The 24,273-nt window shown below is 47.5% G+C and overlaps 1 protein-coding gene and 1 pseudogene across 1 annotated transcript; one reads left to right on the top strand and one right to left on the bottom strand.

Annotated features, from left to right (window-relative positions):
* Nucleotides 1-6,553: 6,553 nt before the first annotated feature.
* On the bottom strand, nt 6,554-9,663 carry LOC136517727 (nuclear transcription factor Y subunit B-4-like). The gene is made up of 5 exons (XM_066511371.1): nt 9,470-9,663; nt 9,166-9,362; nt 8,930-9,059; nt 7,884-7,963; nt 6,554-6,749 (listed from the first exon to the last, which is right to left on the bottom strand). The coding sequence occupies exons 2-5, from the start codon at nt 9,351-9,353 to the stop codon at nt 6,632-6,634; spliced, it is 516 nt and encodes a 171-aa protein (XP_066367468.1). The 5' UTR covers nt 9,354-9,362; nt 9,470-9,663; the 3' UTR covers nt 6,554-6,631.
* A 306-nt stretch (nt 9,664-9,969) lies between these two features.
* LOC136517639 (T-complex protein 1 subunit theta-like) lies at nt 9,970-15,354 on the top strand (annotated as a pseudogene).
* Nucleotides 15,355-24,273: the final 8,919 nt, after the last annotated feature.

Raw genomic sequence — 24,273 nt, 5'->3', positions numbered from 1 at the left:
ACTTGTCTTTCTTGGGCTTTGTACATTGATGAGCTAGATGGTCAAGTTCGCCATAATTGTAGCAATCCATCTCGGAGATTGGCTTTCTTCTTGAGCTAGTGAATAACTTCTTCTTCTTGCCGTCAAACTTGATGCCACTCTTGTTTAGCTTCTTTAGCATCTTGGCGGTCTTCTTCACCATGAGAGCAAGACTTTCTTCATCATCTTCATCACTTGAGCTCTCATACTCAAGTCCTGCCTTGCCCTTATCTTGGCTAGCTTTGAATGCCAAGTCTTTCTCTTTCTTCTTTGTAGAGGATGAGCCATCTTGTGGCGTGATGTGCATGTATATCTCATGAGCATTGATCTTTCCCAAGATTTGTGTCGGTGTAGCGGCGAAAAGATCACCTTGATGTAGCACGGTCACAATGTGCCCATATTTGTTAATGGGGAGGACACTCAAGATCTTTCTCACAACATTGAATGGTGACATTTGAGTAAGTCCAAGCCCATTGACTTCCTCTACAAGAACATTTAAACGAGAATACATTTCATTAGCACTTTCTTTGGGAAGCATCTCAAAAGAATTTAGCTTTTTAATTACAAGATGATAGTGTTCCTCACGCTCACTCTTGGTTCCCTCATGGAGCGCACAAACATCCGACCATAGTGCATGGGTGTCTTTGTGGTTCCTTACACGATTGAACACATCTTTGCAAAGGCCTCTAAAGATGGTGTTGCGAGCCTTTGCATTCCATTTTTCATAGTTCACTTCATCGCCTTGAAGTTGTGCGTCATTCTTAGGGGTTGGGAACCCTTGAGAGGTGGCTCTAAGGATTCCAACATCTAGAGCTTCTAGGTATGCCTCCATGCGAATTTTCCAATATGGAAAATCATTCCCTTCGAAGATAGGAGGAGGTCCATCCCCGTGAGACATCTTACTCTAAGCGGTTAAGCTTAAAAACATGAGCACAAGGCTCTGATACCAATTGAAAGGATCAAGATGCCCAAGAGGGGGGGTGAATTGGGCTAATTCTAAATTTTCTTGCAATAATCAAAACCTAAGAATAGCACAATTAACCCCTTGTGCCTAGAAAAGTGTTTCTATCAAATTAACGCACAAAAGACTTGCAACCTATGTTCCAAACTTACTCTAGCATGGCAATTCTATGAATGTAAAGACAAGTATAGAATTGCTCAAAGTAAATACTTAAAGTAAATGCTCAAAGTAAATGGAGAGAGGAACGCGGTGATGTTTTGCCGAGGTATCAGAGAGTCGCCACTCCCCACTAGTCCTCGTTGGAGCACCCGCGCAAGGGTGTAGCTCCCCCTTGATCCATGCAAGGATCAAGTGCTCTCTATGGGTTGATTCTTCGACACTCCATCGCGGCGAATCACCCAAAGCCGCTCACAACTTGAGTTGGGTCACCCACAAGCTCCGCCGGGTGAACACCAAGCTCCCAATCACCACCAAGCCGTCTAGGTGATGGCGATCACCAAGAGTAACAAGCACGAACTCTCACTTGACCACGCGAAGCCTAATGAGACGATGGATGCACACTTGTCTACTCTTGATTTACTAATGAGGTTTCACTCTTGGATTCTCAAATCACAAACACCTCACTAGGACCTTGCTCTTCTTGGCACTCACAAACATGTTTCTCAGCTGTTGAAATGAGCAAAAGTGACTCCACACACGAGTGGAGCTTCTATTTATAAGGCAGCCTGAAAAACGAACCGTTATGAGTTTCTGCGGGGTGACCGGACGCTCCGATCGTATTGACCGGATGCTCTGGTTAGTTTAACCCGTGAACCAGTAGTAATGAGTTGACCGGACGCTGGCAGGGTCCGGTCAGCACTGACCGGACGCGTTCGGTCGCATAAAACCCTTACTGGAACCTTACTGGACTCGACCGGACGCTGGATACTCAGGGTCCGGTCAGTATTGACCGGACACGTTCGGTCACACTTTCTCAAGTCTGGACCCTTACTGGAGTCGACCGGACGCTGGCCCTCAACGTCCGGTCACATTGACCTTCCAGCGTCCGGTCACACCAGACTTGTTCTCCTCGGTCAAATGAACTGACCGGACCCTGCGGCCAGCGTCCGGTCGCACCGGAGCCAGCGTCCAATCAGTATTTGACCCTCCATTCACTTCCAACTCTCAATCATTTGTGAATGAAGTTTGCTCCATGGGATCAAAAGGCTTCGTAGGAGCTACCTAGAGCTAGTTTTAACAAGTGTGCACCACACCTAACTCACTAGACTCAACTAGATCAAGCTACCCGTCCATACCCCCTTAATAGTACGGCCAAAGGAAAAACAAGGTCCTAAACTACTCTAAGTGTCTCTCCAACTCCAATTGACATTTAGAACTAGTCATCCTTAACCTTATCGTCCATCCTTTGAAAACCAAAACGATTTCCATCGTAGGGGCATGACAACTTTGATTGCCCGATTGATCTCCATTACCATGACCTAACTTAATTGCATCTACAAAACACACGTTAGTCATAGTAATCTTGTATTGTCATTAATCACCGAAACCCAACTAGGGGCCTAGATGCTTTCAGGATGGGTGCCGTAGCTTGCCATCGTCTTTTAGGCGGTCAGCTGATGCATGACAGGACATGAGCTTGGCATCGTCTGGGTTCCCGAATATTGCACGCAGGCGATTGGTCACGGACAGGTACCACACCGACAGTGCTGGACTTTTTCTGTGCGTGTAACCCTCTTCTTCATCGTCCTGCTGAGCCGAGATCTGTTTGGCCATACTGCTCTTCTTTGCCCCTTCTTGTTCTTCTTCCGACCACCCCGCAAGCCTCCCTCGTCTTCTGCATCCACGCGACAACCAGCATTTTTCTTGTACCGACTAAAGCCACAGTGCGGACAACTCATCAAATTCTCATACTCATTGCCCCGATACAGGATGCAGTGGTTAGGGCATGCATCAAACTTTCTAAGCTTCATCGCCACTGGCCGGATCAGCTTCTTGGCCCGATAAGTATTGGCGGGCACCTTGTTAGCCGTTGGGTACGTGGTGGCAAGGTAGCTTAACAACTCATTGAAGCTAGTGTCAGACCAACCATGACAAGCCTTCAACATCAACATATGGAGGTTAAAACAGAGCGCCGTGCACTCCTTCGGACAATCGTCGCCGTCCTTATAGAGAGGATCAACTGCCGCCTGCTTCAACTCTCTGAAATTCTCCAACCACTTTGGGCAACCCAACACAACGTCGTCTTCATCGAAGTGTTTGACTAGATCTTCAACAAGCTGCATATCCTCGGGTTGGCTCACAGTATCCTGACCATCACCACCGTTGCCGGCTTCGTCGGCCATGTCTTGCATTAGATCATCCAACGTAATGTAATCACGACAACTGTTGTCACTGTCGGCTAGCGCAGCTGCTGCTGAAGGATCTTTATTCACCGGTGGTGCTGTCGTCGGCGGCGTCGAAGAGCTCACTCTAGATGCACCGCCACTCGCACCAACTCTTTCACCGTGAAATGTCCAGACTGTGTAGCCCTCGACAAAACCATACATGATCAAATGAGTTTGCACCTCGCTGTCTCGGTGGGCTTTCAGGTTCTTGCAACGAGAACATGGACATATGGTTGTCATCCGCTTCAGTCTCTCACGGTGAGCTTTACCAACCGCAATAAACTTCCTTAATTCAAAGAGGTACCGCGGATCATTCACTCTATTGATCTGGTACATCCATTCCGATCTATCCATCATACCTGCGAACATTATCCGTCACAATCAACATTAAATAAAGAAGAATTAGGAGAAATTGATGATTTTTACATCCAAAATCATGAAAAAGAGAGGAAATAACGATGTGAAAGATGAAGCATGCATCTATAATGAATCTAAAGTTAAAAAAATACATGACATTATTTTTTCCATTAAAATTGATCTAGATCTAGATCTAGAGAGAACTCTAGGTGATGAAAATAGAGAGAGAGGATGGAAGGAGAGAGGGAGAGCCTTTATGAACCTCTTATGATGTCCTCCTCCCTTAAATCTAAGCCCTTCAACTCAAATCAAAAGTTTCCTCAAATTTTAGGGCAAAGCATCCCCTATGAGTTTTGAGAGAGAAAGACCCGTAGAGAAGATGAAGGGGTTGTGATGTGTATTTGTACAGGCTTTACCGCGGCGGGCAAGATAAAACGCCCGCCTCGGTAAATCAACTCTTTACCGCGGCGGGCAGTTTAAAGAGCCCGCCATGGTAAATCGTATTAACTGCGGCGGGCAGTTTAAAGAGCCCGCCGCGGTAAATAACGATTTCCTGCGACGGGCAAGTAAGGTGGCCCGCCGCGGTAAACCAATTTCCCGCAGCGGACGCCTCGGTGGCCGGCCTCAACCGTGGCGGGTAAAAGAGGTGCCTGCCATGAGCGTATTTTAGCCATGCTGCGCAAATTGATTCCTGTAGTAGTGATTATAGGGCGGCTGGTCTTCTCTAGAAGTACACGAATCTTTGTAGAATTACAACCGGACAAGGTTTCCTTGTGCTGGCAGCCGTATCAATTTCTGAGTCAGAATAGAACACGACGGCCCTATATAATTCTGTCCGAGCTTGCCTTTCTTGCTTAGTGTGTATGTGAGTTATGCGTTACCATCTCCAATTCTCACATTAATAAACAACTTAGATTTGCCTTCCTTGCTTGATCAATGTACAGCTGCTGGACTTATGTTGTATACGGTATACCAGGCACAAGCTCCCGAGTCCCGTCCGTACAGGCACGGCCAGGTTCCAAACACGTAATACATATTTCACATCTGCATGTACCGACGTACGTACCTTTTGATGGTCTTCAAACTTCCCTAATTGATCGCCTTCGAGTATCACGTATAGGAGCTCGACTCGGAACCTTCTCGTTAACTCAGGCAAAGCATAGCATGCTTTCGAGTATCCATGCCAAATACTAATTGTAGCCGTGTACTCTGATAGTTCCAGAACACATTTGAACTAGTCTGAAACCTGAGCTATTGGCGGCTCCGATCAATCGGTAACAAAGGACACTCACACTCCTATTGGCGGCTCCGATCAATAGGTAACAAAGGACACTCGGGCCAGTGGCACGAGACAGACTCAACAGTCAGATCAACCTACAATCCACTCGAACCATGTTGATCAAAATATGCGCTCGGCCATCCAAGCCGAGTGACTATAAACACTTGGACAAACTTGAGTATCAACAGTTGTGTATGTACTAATGTATTCTGTTTTTTTCCTCTTTTTTATTTTTTTACTTTTTATAGTAACCTTTCGATTTAGAAGTTGATCCGAAACAAATTATGTAAAAAATTATTAGATGACAAAACCTTATGTGGATAAGTTATGTTATTTGTAAAATTAATATATAAAAACGATAACGCTTGGCCACAGGCTTCCGTCCCATCCAAATGTGGCTCATCCTCGTCCACTCATCCGCTCGCTCATAGAAAAAAAAATCCGCTGTGTATATTCGCTCATCCGCCTGTGTCGGCGTGAGCGCGTGGACACACATCCGCCCGGCCCACTCCGCCCTACCACGCCCCTCCCACACCACATGCTTGTCAGCTGTTGTGCTATGCCCTTCCCCCCACCGTCCCGTGCCCCATCGCCAGTCGCATCACCTCCCGTCCCAGTCACCTGCGCCGCTCGCTCCCTTGCCGTCTTTCTATCCCTCATCGCCATCGCTCGCGCCGCTGATCCTGCCATGGTCGCTAGCTCGCACATGTCGTGGCGCCTCAGGTCTACCCTGGCAGAGCCTAGGGAACCCACGAGCGTGGCCAGTGCTGGTGGTGCTCGTGCGCCGTGGCTAGCTGTCGGCTCCCGGCCCGACGGCCATCCCCAGCCTTCTCCTCCCCTTTGTTGCATATGTTGTTTCTAGTGTTTCAGACATTTCATATATATGTTGTAATTGTTTTATCTTAATGTTGCAAAAGTAGATCGGGGGTGTTGTAAGTGTTTTAGAGGCATGTTGCAAACATTTGTTCAAAATATTTCATCTGTTTTCCAGACGTATGTTGCAATCGTTTTTTATCTGGATGTTGCTTATGTTTCACACATATGTTGCAATAGCATGTTCCAAATGTTTTAGCTGTTTCGGTCTTATGTTGAAGCAAGTGGTTTCATGTTGCAAGTGTTTTATTTTGATATTTCATGTGTTTCACACACGTTGCAAGCGCATGTTCCAAATATTTCATATGTTTTCAGACGTATGTTGCATTCAAAATGTTTTCTTCATGTTGCAAGTGTTTTATGTTGTTGGGCTAGGGGCAGGAGATGGGGCGCTTGGCCCGCTGGGGCACCAACGGATGGGGGTGCTGCGGTCGAGGTGCGTTGGGGGCGTGCTCGTCCTCAACTGCTCATCCCGGCTCCCAAGTGCCGCCAGCGCGAAGAGAGGAGAGGGCCAGGGGAAGAATCGACAGGCGCTGAGACGGGGGCGGAGTGTGCGTGTGGCGCGGGGCGAAGGCGGACGGGGGAGGGTTGCGCAGGCATCCGAACGCGGCGTCCGTGTGCCTCCCGATGTCCGGGACCTAAGAAGGGAGGTTTGTACGCCCCAATAACAGAAGATAATAATTTCATGAGAGCTAACATCCATAAATAACATGTTTTTGGAAGCGCTCCTGGTAGAGGGGCACTGATGGTGAGTCCCTTTTACTGTAACATTTCTCTCCTTAGCTGCCATAAAAAAACTATGGCATATGCTCTGCTTGATCTAATGTGTTTGCTGTGCCAATCACTTCCACCGCCCTCCATCCTACATGTCGTCAAACTGTCATCAAAAGGCAAAATTGTTAGTTTGTACCATTTTCAGTTAGGCCACCAAGAAGGCATAAAGACCAAAGCTATCATCCAAAGCCAAAGGATATGGATATTACTAACTCCGGTAAAAAATACTTAACATGTTTTACTTTTCATGGTATTGGCTTTTTCTGTGGTGAGAGCAAGGTACTGTACCATGACTGCCAAGCAGCCCTACAATCAGCAGCCGAACAGGCCCATATGTCCTTGACCGCTAATATCTTCAAAAATGTGTTCTTAAAATCCTCCAAACTTATGAGATTTTGCAAATGTTTTCTAATACAAAACTACACATATAGCTTACGTGTTTCCAAAAAAAAAAGATCTTGATGTCTGTAGTTTTTAGGTTTGACCTCCTAAGCAATAGAACTAAATGGACAAAAAATCCTAATCTACCAACTGATATATGGAGTACCTCTAGAAATGACAGAATCTGCTACGAAGTAACCCAGCTTTTAGAAAATTGTAATGAAAAAGCAACCGATGTTTGGTTCATCAGCATTTTAATTAGTCACAAGTTTGTCTATCTACAGATTTCAAAAATATAGCAGACCCCAAGAATTAGTTGGAAAACTCAAAATCATATCGGACTGCTATGCTAAGCAAATATTGGTCATTGTACAGAAGTCCTAACTAGCAATATAATTTTAAGTTCTTTTTCTGTAGCTCACCAGATGATTCTAATCTGTAAGTACAGCTGCTAGTGATCGGATGTCAGAACTACATTCAGGTTTCTAAAGATTAACAATTATCAGCGTGGTGTACCAGATGCTGTACAACATTAAGGGAAGAACGACCAAACAGAATGTGCTGATTAGTTATAATACACAATGAATCATAATGTGAGTCAAGAAAGCTTCTTCATGAAATTTATATCTATGCCTCATGACAAGTGCTGAAATAGTGTACGTGAGCTTTGACACGCGAGGCATGTAGAGAACCCTGATATCTGTTATGCTATTAGGACATGAAGGACTATCCCAATTGAAATAGAAGATACGTCAAGAAAATGGTGTACAAATTAGAAACAAAAGATGCGAAGTAAACCCTGTACAAATTCAAAAATGATATGATGGCAGTTTTGAAACCAGAAAGTAAATATTACCGATGGTGTAGGTTCACCATTGAGTAAAATCTGTTTCTTTCCATTCTGATCAGAAGATTTCGAACCCTTTGTGTCACCCTACAAGATGTTGGAAAAAGTACATAGTTCAGTCAATCATTGTACAAAAAGACAATGAATTACCAACACTCACAAAGATATGCAAAGATTACCTCTGTCTTCAATGCCATCAAGAATAATAAGCATTCAATGTTCGTTGTCCATGGTGAAAATAAAAAAACAACCCATCAGCATAGGAGAAAAATGATTCTGTAAGGAAACAACTTAATACTATAGCAAATGATAAGTCTGGAGCATAATGCAAGACTATAGGCAAACAAACTGGAAATCACACAAGTACATGTGACATTGACAGTAAGAAGAGTTATTTTGCTTAGCCCTGGTAAAGTTGAGAAATTCATTTATCCAACAATCTAATTGCTAACCCCACAACTTCTCAACAAACATGCATCCAGATGCTTTGTGTTGGAAAACAGGCACTCTTGTAGTTGAGTGAGCACACATTTTTCACCACAAAGTCAATAATGACAGGGTGTAGACTATAGACTATAGACTATAAAAAGAACATGCTCTAGACCTAGAAATTTTCGGAAGTTTACTGTTGACAATTCTGTTACGCCATTCAAAGATATAATGCAGTTTGAACCAACCCATGTGATGCAGCACATAACACACTAAAGTGAAGCCCTTGAAGAGTACACTCTCATATCAATTATCAACACCCCTTTTGCATGAATACAACATGGCAGAATCAATTTCCAACCCACATCAGCATCAGTAATTTCCAACCCACATCAGTATCAGTATGCCTAGTTACTTCACCCTTCCTCGCCTATCAGAGGCTCAAGTAACTATAATTATATATGCGCAATGCTCCAATGACTCCAAAATCCAAATGAACATATAGAGCCTCTAGTTCAAATCAGGCATCCTAAACATGCACATTGCGCCTTCGCAGTTGAACACATAATATAATGAATACCCAGTAAACAGGAGCTGGAGGAAAGAGGAGGAGGTCTGAATGATACCTCCCGGTAATTCTTGAGGTAGATCTTGAGGGGCTCAACGTATTCTTCGAAGCCGAGCGTGCCCAAGGACCAGATGATGTCGTCACCGTTGATGGTCTTTCGCCTCTCCTTCATGCACTTGTCACTCGCTCTGCAGAGATCAAAATCACGGACGACTCGATCAGAGGCACCCTCGGCAGGGCACCGAAGTTGGAGACACGGATCGGATCACGGGCGAGGGGGCACCGGACACTTACTCGCTGGTGATGAAGCTGATGAACTCGGAGACGCACTCCTGGATGGACTCCTTGGCGTCCTTGGCGATCTTGCCGTTCTCCGGCACCGAGCGGCGCATGATGCGCCCGATGTTGGCGATCGGCAGGAAGCGGTCCTGATCCTTCCCCCCGCCGCTGCCGCTGCCGCCGCCGGACTCCGCTTCCGACATGCCGAGACCCTGGCCGCCGCCATGGTGGCGCCCGTGAGACGAGATCGGAACCCAGACGACGACACGTCACACGAGAGAGCAAGCGAGCGTGGGGCTCGGTGTTTGGGAGTGTTTACCTCTTGGCGGTGATCGATGGAGATGGGAGATGCCGAGATGGACGGAGATGGCGGAGGAGCGGATCAGCGCCGTTGGTTGCGCGGAGCCCGCCACCGGCCGCCGGATCTGGAGCCGTGTTTCAGCGGGTTGGGCGTTGTTGCTGTGGCGATCGAGGATGGTGGTGCACTGGTGCGGGTGCTTTTCTTTCTTTCTTTCTTTCTTCCGTCCCTTTCCTTCTGGGCTTCCACGAAAACTTCGCCCGGGAAAGGCCTATTGGAGCCCGGATGTGTATATGGACTCAGGCCCACTGATTGATTTCTCTATGGGCCCTAAGGAATGGACGGCCTGGGAAACGTCCTGGGCCGAAAACGGGATGCAAATGGGCCCGGGGTCTTGAGCGCTGCCCTCGTGCTCCATACCGCGCCGCCCCTTCATCTCCAGACCGCGCCGCCCTCTCCTTCCTCCCTCCCTCCCTCCCTCCGGCGACCTCTCTCCATTCCAGGTGAGTTTATGCGCAGAATCTCACTCTCCGAACAGATCCCACCGATTTGGGGTGCACCACTTCACCTGGTTGTGTGGGATGGCGCGATTTGTGGTTCCAATGGCCGGGCCTTCAAGTCTTCTTCCTCACCTCTTCTTCTCTCTGCAGAGCTGCGACATAGTGCTAGCAACGAGGCCCCTCCATCCCCTCCGCAGAGGTACGTTCCTGAACATTCTCTGATTTTGAACATCCTGTACATGTGCCACATAAGTAAGGTCACGGTTGGTGATTAGCATGATGTAGTATTTGATTTTGGCTTTCCTGTGTACATCAACGTGAAGATCAGAGTTTAAACCTGCGCCCCGATCCGACTCGCCGCCGGCGCCGTCCCCCGCCGCCAGACCGCCGTCCCCACACCGAGCCGGAGACGACGATGGTGGGGCTCGGCTCGATGGCAGGCAACGGGATCCAGTCGATGCTCAAGGAGGGCCACCGCCACCTCTCCGGGCTCGAGGAGGCTGTGCTCAACAACATCGACGCCTGCCACGAGCTCTCCGCCATCACGCGCACCTCCCTCGGCCCCAACGGTGAGTTGTGCTCCGCGTGCACCTTCGCTTCGTTGCACGGGTTATGGGCTCGGGTGGTGACTACTGGAGTAGTAGAGTGAGAGGGGATCTGGAGCGAGGAGAGCGTGCTCAGTCTTCAGTGGCGTAGCGTGAGGTCGCCGGATCGAGCTATTGGGGGGAGTGAGGGGGGATCTGGAGCGAGGAGTGGCCTGGTTGTTGGAGCTTATTGGGATATATGGTGACGAGGCTGATGAATGTTTGGATAGTTTGAGGCGCTTGGTACACTGGTTGGCCGTTTGAAATCACATTTAGCCTTGTTCAATGTTTGGATCACAAGCAATTATTAGTTTGTAGTACCCTAGTCTTCTGCACTATGTAAATCACATCTGACCAAATTTCACTTAGATGCTGAAACCTTCCAGTGATCGATTGCTTGATATTGTAGTTTAACTTGTTTTCTTTATGTAGGAATGAATAAGATGGTTATCAATCACTTGGACAAGCTGTTTGTGACAAACGATGCTGCCACCATCGTGAATGAGCTCGAGGTTCAGCACCCGGCTGCTAAGATCCTGGTACTGGCTGGCAGGGCTCAGCAGGAGGAGATTGGGGATGGAACCAATCTCACCATATCGTTTGCCGGTGAACTGCTTGAGAAGGCTGAGGAGCTCATCAGGATGGGCTTGCATCCGAGTGAAATCATCATTGGCTACACCAAAGCCATCAACAAGGTGACTTGCCCCCCTGAACCCCGTAGGCTTTTGTAACATTGAAACATGCAGTCTGATAGCAGATTCTTTGTGCTTCTGTCTTCGGTATGCAGACAATTGAGATCTTGGAGGATCTTGTTGAGAAAGGCTCAGAGAACATGGACGTAAGAAACAAGGAGGAGGTTGTGTTGAGGATGAGATCTGCTGTCGCAAGCAAGCAGTTTGGCCAGGAGGATGTACTGTGCCCTCTTGTGGCTGATGTAAGCTAATCCATACCAGCTTATAGGGAAATTTGTTTTTTTCCCTCGCACGTCATACTGATATCGGCTAATAGTGGGTTTGTTGTATCGTTTTTTAGGCCTGCATTCAAGTTTGCCCCAAAAATCCAGCAAACTTTAATGTCGACAATGTTAGAGTGGCTAAGCTGCTTGGAGGTGGTTTGCACAATTCTTCTGTCGTCCGTGGGATGGTTCTGAAAAATGATGCTGTTGGTAGCATCAAAAGGGTGGAGAAGGCAAAGGTAAGCTCAAAAGGCTACTCTTCATTCACATTGCACACTGGTTATACCTGTGAAAGTTCTATACCCTTCTTTTTTATTGCTTTTGGAGTTTTTTTAATGGAATGGGCAATGGATGGAGCTCTAAATATTACTTTCACAAGGTTACGAGTATTGGTTCTTGGAAGCTCAAGGATAATCATTTACTCGTGGTGATTTAGTCATGTGTTCATTGTTTGTATATTTTGTTACTGTCAAGTGAATCATGTATGCTTATATAGCATTATTGCATCACTCATAAAGCCCTGGCAAACCAAATCCTATTCCTATTTAAAGCGGTTACGGCACAGCACATTTCATTTGCTTGTGTTATGCTCAGTGTTATTGTAAACTTTTTTGTTTCTTAAAAATCACACTTCATAGGACCCTATTTTGCCAACGAGTGCTAGCTCAGTTGGGTTAGGCACCTTAATGGCACCCCCAGGTCCTGAGTTCGACTTCCCGTAGGAGCGAATTTCAGGCTGGGAGTAAAAAAAATCCCCTCACCAATCCCCACAAGGCAAAGTGCAGAATGGCCCGGCCCAGTTCTCACAGGGCAACGGATTTTTGCTGCGTCAGGATGGGGGCAAGGGTTCGGGGATTTTCTCGATCTGCGTGAGAAGATCAAATCTCTTCTTAGTTGTATGCCCGGGGGCCGTCATACCCCCCGCAGGTCGAGTTTTTTTAGGACACTATTTTATTAATTTTTGTCTTTCTAGTTCACACTGCTGCTAAGGCCAATGAATGGATAGGAACTATGATTTTAATTAAATGGGCAGTTATATGTTATAAAATGGTGCTAGAAATTCAATATGCACAGGAATCCTAACCAGTTACAGCACAGTACCCATCTTTTTCTGTATGATGTCTAGCAGTGTTTCTTTCTGAATTCTAAAACCAATCAATATTCAGATTGCAGTATTTGCTGGTGGTGTTGATACCTCAGCAACTGAAACAAAGGGAACTGTGTTGATTCATTCCGCTGAGCAGGTATGTTCTTACTCTGAGAATCTTTTTTTACTTCTGTTAAAGTCGTCCCTACTTTTACTATGCTCATGAAGGTTTGGGTGTTGCAAACTGTTTAGTTGGCTTTGTGTGTTTTACGTTATGTATACGTGCATCCAGCAGTACATTCCTTTTTCTTAATTTGTGGATTCATTTCTTATGGATACGCTGAACTTAAAAATGGAGCACATGATATTTCTTTGCTTCTGTAGCACATTGCAAGCTGTAATCTGCAAATATATGTTGGAATCTATAATACTTATGCTTTTGCAGCTAGAAAATTATGCTAAGACTGAGGAAGCTAAGGTGGAGGAGCTTATCAAAGCTGTCGCTGACTCAGGTGCCAAGGTTATTGTCAGTGGAGCTGCAGTTGGTGACATGGCGCTACATTTCTGTGAACGTTACAAGTGAGTTTTTTGCTTTTCATGTGTTCTGAACTGAATAGATTACCTGAATTCTTTGTGCAGTATTGATCTGTGTTGAAAATTCCTTTTAGACTGGAGAATTATCGGATATGTTATATATTCTCCAAAATTGAGGACTGTATGCGTGTGGCTGTAGACCTTTTGATAGCAGTTATTTGTTGATGTTCTGTTTGCAGACTGATGGTTCTGAAAATCAGCTCGAAGTTTGAACTGAGAAGATTCTGCCGTACTACTGGATCTATTGCAATTGTAAGTTCTGGTTTTTCAGATGTATTTGTTCCTGTGTCGTAGTAGCATACTTATTCTGATTTTGGATTTTTTTTTTCTTTTGAAATATAGTTGAAACTTAGCCAACCCAATGCCGACGAACTAGGATATGCAGACTCTGTTTCCGTTCAAGAAATTGGTGGTACTCGAGTATGTTCTAGCCCCTTTGTGCTTTTACAGAAGATATATCTTTATTCTTCCTCGCCAGCATTCATTTTTATTTTGTTTTTTATTTATAAGGTTACTGTCGTTAAGAACGAAGGTGGAAATTCAGTGGCTACTGTTGTCTTGAGAGGCTGACAGTATACTAGATGATCTTGAAAGAGCTGTTGATGATGGTGTCAATACGTACAAGGTATATGTGTGGTATCTATAGTAGATGTGACCTAACTCTTTTATTGTATTGTAACATCCATGTCTGTTTAGCTAATCTATCCGAGTTCTCACTGTTTTTGTTTATACTAATCAATGTGCAGGGACAGTAGGATAATTCCTGGTGCTGCTGCAACAGAAATAGAGCTGGCAAAGAGATTGAAGGAGCTCTCATTGAAGGAAACAGGGTAAGTTTGTTTTTACGATGATAGTTAATAACTTTTCATGTACAGGGTAAGAGTTAATCTGCTTTCAATATGAGCAGGGTTAACCCTTTGTAAAAAATAAAAAAATCAATTTATGTTTCCCTCAATCATTTGTTGGTTGCTGTTAATAATTGTACAGGTTGGACCAGTATGCCATTGCAAAATTTGCTGAAAGCTTTGAAATGGTGCCAAGAACCCTGGCAGAAAATGCTGGACTTAGCGCAATGGAGATAATATCCTCCCTTTATGCCGAGCATGCTAGTGGCAATGTGAAAGTTGGCATTGACCTGGAGGAAGGCGCCTGCAAGGACATCTCGACCTTGAAAATATGGGACCTCTATGTCACAAAGTAAGTCAATCAGATGTAGGAAACACGTGTAAGCTGGTTTAAGAATGATTTCGATCTTTTGTGGTAATTGAACATGTGCACATTGGATGTGGAAAATGCTTGCACCATTGTTGGTCTACATACGCGTGTCCTCAAATTGGAGCATGGGTTTGCACATCTTGTGTGGCAGTTTAAGCTGCTTATGATGACCCCTTGGCAGATTTCTCACTTTGCTTATTTTGCTGTACAGGTTTTTTGCCCTAAAATACTCTGCCGATGCTGCATGCACCGTGCTATGGGTTGACCAGGTATGACTGCTAAGCTTACACACTAAATTCTTTTAGATGCTTGCATTTCATTGGAGCACATGGTAATATTTGAGTAAATATATGAACTGTCCAGATCATCATGGCCAAGCCGGCAGGAGGTCCAAGAAGAGATGCCCAACCTGGTTGTGGGATGGACGAGGATTAGTTTTGATTGTGATTGTTTTCTTTGTATCACGTATCCGAGGTTTCAGAGCAGAGAACACCCTATCTTATCTAGGCTTTGGTTCTGTAGAAGGTTTTGGGTGCCTGGAGTTGACGTTTGGAATTGTTGCACAACCGTGCCGATATCACATGGGGAATTTGCATGTTCTTTCCTGATGTGTATTGCAGTGCAGATGTATCAAATGATTGATTCCAGGGTCAGTTCGTCACACCAACTGAGCTCATGTAAGAGTGTTACTCTTGTTGTAGCTGAGAGTGAAAAGTTGTCTCGATGGATATTGTTTTGGGTAACGTTGAATGCAGTCCTTTGCTCCATGGTGAAAGAGCTGAAAGAGGCTGGAGGCACGGGGCAGGCCGCACTATAGTAGACTCGTGGTGTAGAGTAGAAATTCCTGGCGGCTGGCAATGGAGGAGTACTCGATCCTACATATTACATTCCTACTCGTAGTATAAAGTAAGGGAATATTGTGTTCTGGTCCCTATTTCAACGTCCAATTGTGATTTTACTTTTGTTTTTGTCATCGTTGTGATTTTACTCCTGTTTTTGTAACTACTAAGACTCAGGTTATTCCTATTTTTAACTCTGTTAGTTGTTTCTAGAATAAAAAAATTTAAAAAAACAACAAAATCCTTTGTAATAAGACCAAAGGACAATAATACCCTTTATCCAATCATACCTTTCTTAATTTCCCGATCTCTCTACCGTATCCTCTGTATCTCTCCCGTTCTTCTCTAAAACCCTAGCGGGTTCGGCTGGGCGACGAGGGCATGGAAGTTGCTGGGCGGGTCGTAGCGCCGCGTGAGGAGGGCACGGGCGCGGCCAGAGCGGGGCGCGTCGCAGGCGGCTAGGGCGGGGCGCCGTGTGTTGCGGGCGGCCAGGCGCCTCATGCGGCACGGGTGGCCAGGCAGTGCGGGAGCAGACAGGGCCCAGCGTGGTCGGGCGGCAGGCGCTACACCACGCGAGGACAGGAGCAGCGACCCCGCGCGAGATGGATTTTATGCGACGTTGGTGAAGAGACTAGGTAAGATTTGGAGCTCATGTGATTTGGTCTGTAGGAAAATTAGTATCAATCTGTAGGAAGAATGAGTTTCGGTTTGTAGAGCGATTTAGCTAACTGTGTATTCGGCAATGTGATTTGTAGGCCAAATCACATGGATATGAGCCTTGTTGTTAAAGTTCTGTCATTTTTCAGTTTGCCTGATGGGGGACCAAAATCATGGCCACAAGGTAGAACCTTGCCTACTCAAATTGTTGACATGCATAGCTTTGACCTACTGCAGCTAGTTAATTTCATAGGTGAGCACTACATGTGGGGTTCAAAACAGTACATAAGTTTGTGGCGTGCATTGGATGAAATTTCTAGAGGACCTTCTATTGAGATTAAAACTGATGAGCAGTTGTTTGAGTGGTTTGAACTCAATAAAGATAAGGAAAAGATGTACATTAATGCCCAAATTAATGATTTTGAGGGTCCATTACGATATTCACCAACAAAACGTAGGTGCCACCCTTATGTAAGGAATAGAGTGCCCACCAATAAGACAAACACTGCTGAGAGAGCCACATCCACAAACAAAAGAGAGAGCCACCAAAAAAGAGATAACCACCAAACCTCTCTGAAAGCTTTAATAGTTGGGTGTGAAGGATTTTCAAATTGTGGATATGTATGACAAGATAAGACAAATAATCATTGAGAAATTTGTTTCGAGAGCCAAGATTGCTAGTAAAATGTCAGGCACAATCATTCCAGCTGTGACCAATGCTCTAATTGCTAAAGCCAAGAGTATCAAGGGCCATGAGGTATTGATATGTGGGGCTGGAATAGCTGAAGTAACTGTGAACAGATTCAGGTACGCAATCAACTTAGGACAAAAAACATGTACTTATAGGGCTTGGCAAGTAACTGGACAGCCCTGCACCCATGCTTTAGCTTTCATTTCTAAGATTAGTAGAGATGTACAAATGGATGACTTTGTGCATGAATACTTCTCTGTTGATCCGTTAAAAAAGGCATATGCATGTTCTTTCAATCCAATGACATCCAAGATAATTGGCCACATGTTGGTTTGGGCTATAAAATCAACGGCATGTTTGCTTGGTCGTAAACGATCGTAAATTTCAAGTCATAATAGTATTTTTCTCTCACACTAACCAGCTAGCAGTAATAATCCATGATCGTATACGATCGTTTCAGCCCCAGCCGAACAGGCTGCAAGAAGCCTAAACTGAGAAGGAAACCAGAAAGACCAAGAAATTCTAGGATCAAGTCCTATGATGAGGCCACCACTAGTAAGAAAAGAAGACCATGCTCTGAATGTAACGAACTAGGCCATATAGTGAAGCATTGCCAAGGAGGTCCAACCACTAGTCAAAAGAGGAATTGTTCATCTTCTCAAAATTAATTATCTTCACAAGAAATGTGAGTCATGCTCATTTGTATTTTTTTTTTGCTTCTTTACTCATGCTTATTTAGTCAACTTGTTTACTGAATCTTTTTTCTCCATTCATGTGAAGTGCAAGTGCAACTGCAAGTGCAAAGGAAAGAGGAAGGAGAAGGGAAGAGGAAGAGGAAGTGCAAGTGTAGGACCTGGAATAGAAGGAACAGAAGGGGTTGGAACAGAAGAAAGAGGAAGAGAAGGGAGGTTGAGTGCATTGCTAGGAATAGATGCATGAATGTGATGTATGACACTGAACATATAATATCTCACTATTAGCTACCGTTTTTGTTGGACTTATATGTTGGATGAGGCTTGGTACTGTATAAATACTTTTGCTACACTTTCATTTGATGTGATATTATCTATCTATATTTGCATGCTGTGTGGAATCATATGTAACAAGTTGTGCAATGATGCTGCCATTTAAAAAAACAGGGGTAAAATCATAATATATTCAGATAAGTAGGGGCAATTTCACATGGGCAAACTTGTCCTTACTGAGCCCATTTAACACCGTTACTTGCGGTTCCCGAAGTAGGAGTAAACTTAAGCTTCGTTTTCAAAAAACATCACAATTGGACGTTAAAATAGAGGCGAGAACCTAATAGCCGTACGGTGCAGGACAAGGGAAGTGGCGTTCTCATTTTCTCTTCCTGGGTGGGTTTGTCTCTTGCCTAGCCACCCGTTGTTGCCGTGCACTGCACCACAGCGTCGCTGCAGCCACAGCCACACAGGCAGGCATTTGGGGTTTTGGCACAAGGCCAATGCCCATGCGCCATGACTCGAGCTGCCGTTTGCTTATTCTGCCGCCACGCGCTCTACGACGGCGGAGGCATTTGTGTTCGTGTACCGTAGTAAACTCTTCTGCAACCTGCACTAACTTGCTCTTCAGTTGCTCCTCGTCCAAGGTGGCCAAGGTGGCCTGTAAAGTGTCAGGAGCTTGTCCTGCGCCGGCCGTGATAAATACGTATCCGGCTGAAGGCTGCCTGTAGCCACCACAGTGCACAGCAGATCAGCCTCTATTGGGCACGCTGCCCGCCGGCGCCGGCGGCCCTTCCGTCTCCATGTGCGATCAATTGGTTGTTCCGCACCGGCAGCCGGCGCGGGCGTAGTAGTAGCAAAACGCCCTCGAACCGACCGACGACGGCCGGATCGAGGCGGTCGCGTCGCGGGATCGCGGCAACGTACCCAACCCACGGCTCACAGGCCACAGCAGAGACGAGATCAGATACCACGTGGTGGGCGGGCCACGCGACCTGTGGGCTGTGGCTCTCGCAGCTTCGCGCAGGAATCACCGCACCACACGCATCGGCAGATCGGCGGCCCGCGCGGCCACTGATCTCGGCGGGGCCGGGGCGTTTTTGTCCGCCGCGACGTGTCCAAGCCCAACCGCGCCGATGGAATCCTTCCTTCACGGCTCCACTGCGAGCGGCAGTCGGCACACTCCCCAGTCCGGACGGCGACGCCCGCGCGCGCACACCCACACCGCTGCTGCCGCTGTCCATCGGCGCAGGTGAGGCGACAGCGAGACGGGTTGTGGGCCTGTTGGGACAGGGACGGAGCCCGCGCCCCGATCATGGGACGGGACACCGCGACGAGCCGACGACAGCGATGGATGCTCGCTGGTCGCTGCACGCCCGCCTTCTCGGCTCTCGGTCTCGACTACGGCCTACGGCTAGTATATACAGGAGCATGTGCATCATGTACGCCCGTACGCTCGTCGGTCCGCTCCATTGGGATCATAAATACGTATCCGGCTGAAGGCTGCCTGCAGGCGGAGGGGATCAGCGCCGTTGGTTGCGCGGAGCCTGCCACCGGCCGCATGATGATGGTGTGGCGATCGATCGAGGATCGTGGTGCGGGTGCCAAGCCTGGCGCCCGGACGTCCGGCCCTACGTCTGCCTCCGGACGCGGCTCCGTTATGCAACCGCCTGCCCCCTTCGTGTTATCGTGTAAAAACCGAATCCAAACAGAAATCGCATCCGCTGCACCCAACCGCGAGATGTAACAGAAGATGAGGGGAGGAGAGATGCATCACCCGGTTTACTTTTAAAACATTCAGAAACAACGATTGCAACATACGTCTAGAGGCAGTTAAAACATGCTTCTAAAACACTTAAACACTCCTGAAACACACTTGAAAACCATTTCAACCATACGCAAACAGTCGAATAAAACACATGCAACATATATATGTGAAACATATACAACGTCCAGATAAACACCATTGCAACATGCGTCCAGATAAACACCATTACAACATGCGTCCATATAAACATAGATGAAACATACATCTGAAACATCTGAAATACTCGAAACATATTATTGCAACATGCCTCTTAAAACAATTGCAACATATGCAACATCCCCCGATCTACTTTTGCAACATCCATATGGTTCGACTGCAACATACCTCTGAAACATATGAAATAATTGAAACATTCAATTGCAACATAGGGGGAGAGAGCCTGGCGTGGGGAGCGTCATGGCCGCCGGCTCTGCGCGCATTGGGGGCTCTCGCTGCCAGAGCAAGGCTGCGCACCCGCGCTGGGGCCGCCGCCGAGGTCGCAAGCCCGCGCGGGGGCCGTTGTCGAGGTCGCGCCCGTCCCCGCACCAGAGTTGAGGACGGGGGTGGCCGGCCAGAGAAGAGGAAGGGGGTCGCCGGGGGATGGCCGCGTGGATCAGAGCTCGTGCTCACGTCGAGGACGCCGCCGCGCCGAAGCAGGAGGAGGGAGAGGGAGGCAGTGAGGCGCGTGGCTCGTGGGGGGAGAGGACGCCACGGTGGGGGAGGAGGACGCAGACGTGGAGGAGCGCGGTCGCCGGCTCGCAGTTGCCACCGGCTGGTGGAGGTGGGCGCGCGCGACGGGGCGGTGCGGTGGAGGCAGACGGCTGGGTGCGGACGAGAGGGAGCGAGCGTAGTGAGTGGGGAGACGCGTCAAGCTGCACACACAGACCCCGGTTGGAATCATTACCGTTTTGTTTACTTTCTTCTTCTTACTTCCCTTCCCTTCTGGGCTTCCACGATTTTTGCTCGCAAAAAGGCTGTTGATGCCCGATTGTGTACGTGGACTCAGGCCCATTGATTTCTCCATGGGCCCTGCGCAATGGACGGCCTAGGAAACGGCCTGGGCCGAAAATGAGATGAAAATGGGCCCCATCCTTTCGAAACTCTTAACAGAGGGTGGGGCCCTGAGCGCCATTGGTGAAGGAAGGAAAAGAAAGGGAATACCAAGTCCATGGATGGCACTATGGCAGCGATGGAGGCGGCCCGCGTCGCTGACGCTATCACCGGATGACGATGTCGATCGGGTGCGTCGATCGGGTGCAGGCGCGGAACCAGCTAGCTCCGCCCATGTTCCTAGTTTCGCGACACAGCTCGTCGTCCTCAAGGGTACCAGCACGGTTGAAAAATACGTACGACGATGACTTTGCTGTAGCTTTGTTTCGAAGGCTCAAGGACGCGTGAGCAGCAAAGTTGGTGGTCATTGAAAAACGAGAACAACGAGCGCGCTGCGCGTAGCCACGTACTACTACCCCGGCCCGTCCACAAGGAGCCGAACAGGAAAGTACTGTAGCAGTACATATAAGACTGTACAGTAAACGACCATCCGCCGCGCGCAGGCTGGTAGCTAGCGTAGCAATATAGCATCACATGCTTGCGCCATGGCATGAAACTGTATTCATGCCTCTGCGCTCTGCCCTGCTGCCAGTGGCAGACGCGGCCGGCCGTCCTGGCTGCAGTGTAAGGATCGCATTCACCCCTCACAGCAACCACGACGACGCCGACGAGGCAGCAGCCAGCCAGCAGGGGGACCGGCCCCGGCCGGCCGGCCAAGTCCGGGGTCCGGGGTGTAGGTACGTCGCACGTCCAGTGGGGACAGGAGCACGCACAGTGCGCGCTCACGGGGGGACCAATCGTGAGGCGGATCCATGTGGCAGCATAAGGGCACCACAACGGCGAGCGGCAGCGCGCGCGTCACCGGGTCCGCGGCCTCGGCGCCGCGGTCGGGGCCAGGAACGGCATCGTCGTAACCGCCGCCGGCTTCCGGCACCGATCCAACGACTGTGGCTGCTGGCTACTCGCGCCACGTCGGTCGGGTGGTTGCGTGGGGGCGGCCGGAGCGAGGTCGCCATCGATCTCGATGGTATACTGGATAAACCGGACGGGAACGGAAGTGCGTGATCTGATCTGAGCAGGCAAGGACAGGGGCAGTTGGCAGCCAAACCCGGCGCATGCAGGCGGCAGAGGCATGCACCCGGCCGATCGGTGCGGTCTGTCCGCTCGCTCGTCGTCTCTCTCGCCGATTGATCACGGACTGCAGCTGCAGGCGATCTCGTGCTGATTCAGTCGGCAGCAGACTGCAGTCTGCAGGTCGGTCCAATAGAATGGCGCGGCGGCGCGCGCGCGTGTGGCCCCGTGAAGTGCATGCGCAGACCATGCATCCGGCGCGTACCTGACTCGCTCTCGGCGTGTCGACGACTACCACTACGATGACTGGTACGGAACGGGCCGGAGCTGGTAGTGGTGCGGTGCGGTCCATGACGCCGAGTGTCTGGGCTTGATGCGCTTCGTTCTGGATCATCTCAGGCGTCTGAATGTCTGATGACTGTTGAGAGACAGAGGGAATAGACGGCGCATTTGCATCTCCAGCTCGAGTTCGCCTCACATCGCCGGGGAAGTAATTGAAACATACACGTGCTTGATTTCGTCTTTGCTCACCTGTCTTGTTTCCCGTGCAAGAAAGGTTTTCGCTTGCTAGCTTGGAAGAGCCAATTTGGCTTTACTGGCCCGTGCGCTGTTAAGACTAATTTGCAGCTCTAGCTTTCTTTGGTTTTGGATAGCTCTTTTAGAAAAAAAATGTTTGGTAAAACAACTTACAGTATCATTGTACATAAAAAGGTGAAATATCTATAATGTCGTTATCTCTTTTTGTTTTCTTTCTTTATTTTTTCTTCCTATCTTATTACTTTATTCATTCCCTTACTCTCGCTTTCTTATTGACTCATTTCTCCCCGTCTCCGTCTCTGCCTGGCCGTTCCCACATGTCTCCACCTTGGCCTCGCTCGTGCAGCCACTCTCGCCTCCTCCCCGCTCTTGCCCTAGTCTCACCCACGGGAGGAGGGGCATTTTGCGAGGGCCCACACGCACCAGAGAAACCGGATGAAGCCACTTTTTCACGCACTTGCACTGGATTCTACCTCGAATGGAGTGAAGCAAAGAACCCCATTTAGGCCCCGTTTAGATACGAAAATTTTTAGCTTTTGGCTACTGTAGCACTTTCGTTTGTATTTGACAAAAATTGTCCAATTATGGACTATTTAGGCTTTAAAGATCCGTCTCGTCAATTATGGGCAAACTGTGCAATTAGTTATTCTTTTTACCTACATTTAATGCTCCATGCATGTGCCGCAAGATTTAATGTGACGGAAAATCTTGAAAATTTTTGGATTTTAGGTGGGATCTAAACAGGGCCTTAGTTTGGGAGCCATCTATAGAGCTACTCTAGGAGCGCTAGCAAATATATGGCTTAACCTTGGTGATTTTTTTATTTAAACACTTTTTGCAAACTAATTTTAAATTTAACATTTTTTTTTTCAAAACTAACACTTTTGGCCGCGCCTATTGTCATGGCGCGACGAAATGCCTGTGCCGCGCCATGCATGGTGGCGCGGCGGGTGGCTGACGTGGCGACGATCGGAAATGCTGACTAGTGACGTCACCAGTCAGCATTTTCGGTCGTCGCCACGTCAGCCACCCGCCACGCCACCATGCATGGCACGGCACAGACATTTCGCCGTGTCATGACAATAGGTGCGGCCAAAAGTGTTAGTTTTGAAAAAAAAACAATGTTAAATTTAAAATTAGTTTACAAAAAGTATTAAAATAAAAAAATGGATGAGACGAGACAAGGAAATCCAGTAAGCCAACCAAACAGCTCCAGGGAGGGTGAATGCAATGCAAGTTCACATCAATCAAGCAAACATTGCGGGAAGCATCATCAAGCCGGCCCAATCCTAAATCTTGAGTGCGTACGAAACAACGAAACGCCAGCAGATCACGGATAATCAGTGAGTTAACGCCGCGTAATCATATCGTATCGTACTAGCATGCATATAGTTAGCACGCTTCTTTCAAAGGGAAAATAATACATGCATGCATTGGCATATATATCAGCATATATTATGCAGATATGCCGCACCACCGTCCACCGCCAGCGTAGTGATGGACTTGGGTAGGTATACTCCGATCCCTGGACCTGGACCAGCATGCACCCATGGAATTGAAGTTGTGACGACGACGCAACGGCGGGCCTGGGATTAGGGTGACATGACAGTGACATTATCCTCAAATAAATTGAACTCACCTGCATGCAACATTTTTTTTTTTGTTAAATCACCGGAAGTATATGAGCGCCTCACCTGGATATTTTCATATTTCGGCAAACTGGTGGAAGAGGGTACGAGCACTACCGGACTCGCCGAGTGCCCTCTGGCACTCGGCAAAGCCCAATTTATACTCGGCAAATGTTTTGCTGAGTGCTGCACTCGGCGAAGGCCACTCGACAAAAAATAAGCCGGCAAAGACATCTTTGTCGAGTGTCTTTTGTCGGCAAAGTTGGAAAAAAAACCCCGAAAAAAATCAGATTTTTTTTAATCAATGGAGGCCCCCACCGTCTGCCCGTCTCCGGCATTTTTTGCGTAAAATTCACAGCTACGAGGCCGGTGGGATTTGAACCGGCAACCTCTCCCTCGCGCGTCTCCTCCTCTAACCACTACACCACACTACCACCTATGTCTAAATTACGTTTTGGTTCACCACATATTATACTAAACCGAGTGTAAATTGCTTGTTTGATGCCCTAAACGAATTCAAATAAAAAAGTTGTAAACTACAAAGTTTCATAACTTTTCAAGATCTACACTTTTAGTTTAGGAAGTTTTTCCATCCGATGTCGTTTACAAAATTTGAATTTCAAAATTTTAAAATTCAAACGCAGT

The sequence above is a fragment of the Miscanthus floridulus genome, chromosome 17, assembly GCF_019320115.1.
Source record: "Miscanthus floridulus cultivar M001 chromosome 17, ASM1932011v1, whole genome shotgun sequence".
In the NCBI taxonomy this organism is placed as follows: Eukaryota; Viridiplantae; Streptophyta; class Magnoliopsida; order Poales; family Poaceae; genus Miscanthus; species Miscanthus floridulus.
This window is presented reverse-complemented; position numbering and strand designations above follow the sequence as displayed.

Excerpts from the sequence above, each read along its gene's own strand:
- LOC136517727 (XM_066511371.1), bottom strand. The coding sequence starts at position 9,353 with ATGTCGGAAGCGGAGTCCGGCGGCGGCAGCGGCAGCGGCGGGGGGAAG. Across the intron at positions 7,964-8,929 it reads ACCTCAAGAATTACCGGGAG|AGGGTGACACAAAGGGTTCG; the intron begins GTATCATTCAGA and ends CCAACATCTTGT. Across the intron at positions 6,750-7,883 it reads ATGGTGAACCTACACCATCG|TTTGACGACATGTAGGATGG; the intron begins GTAATATTTACT and ends TTTTGATGACAG.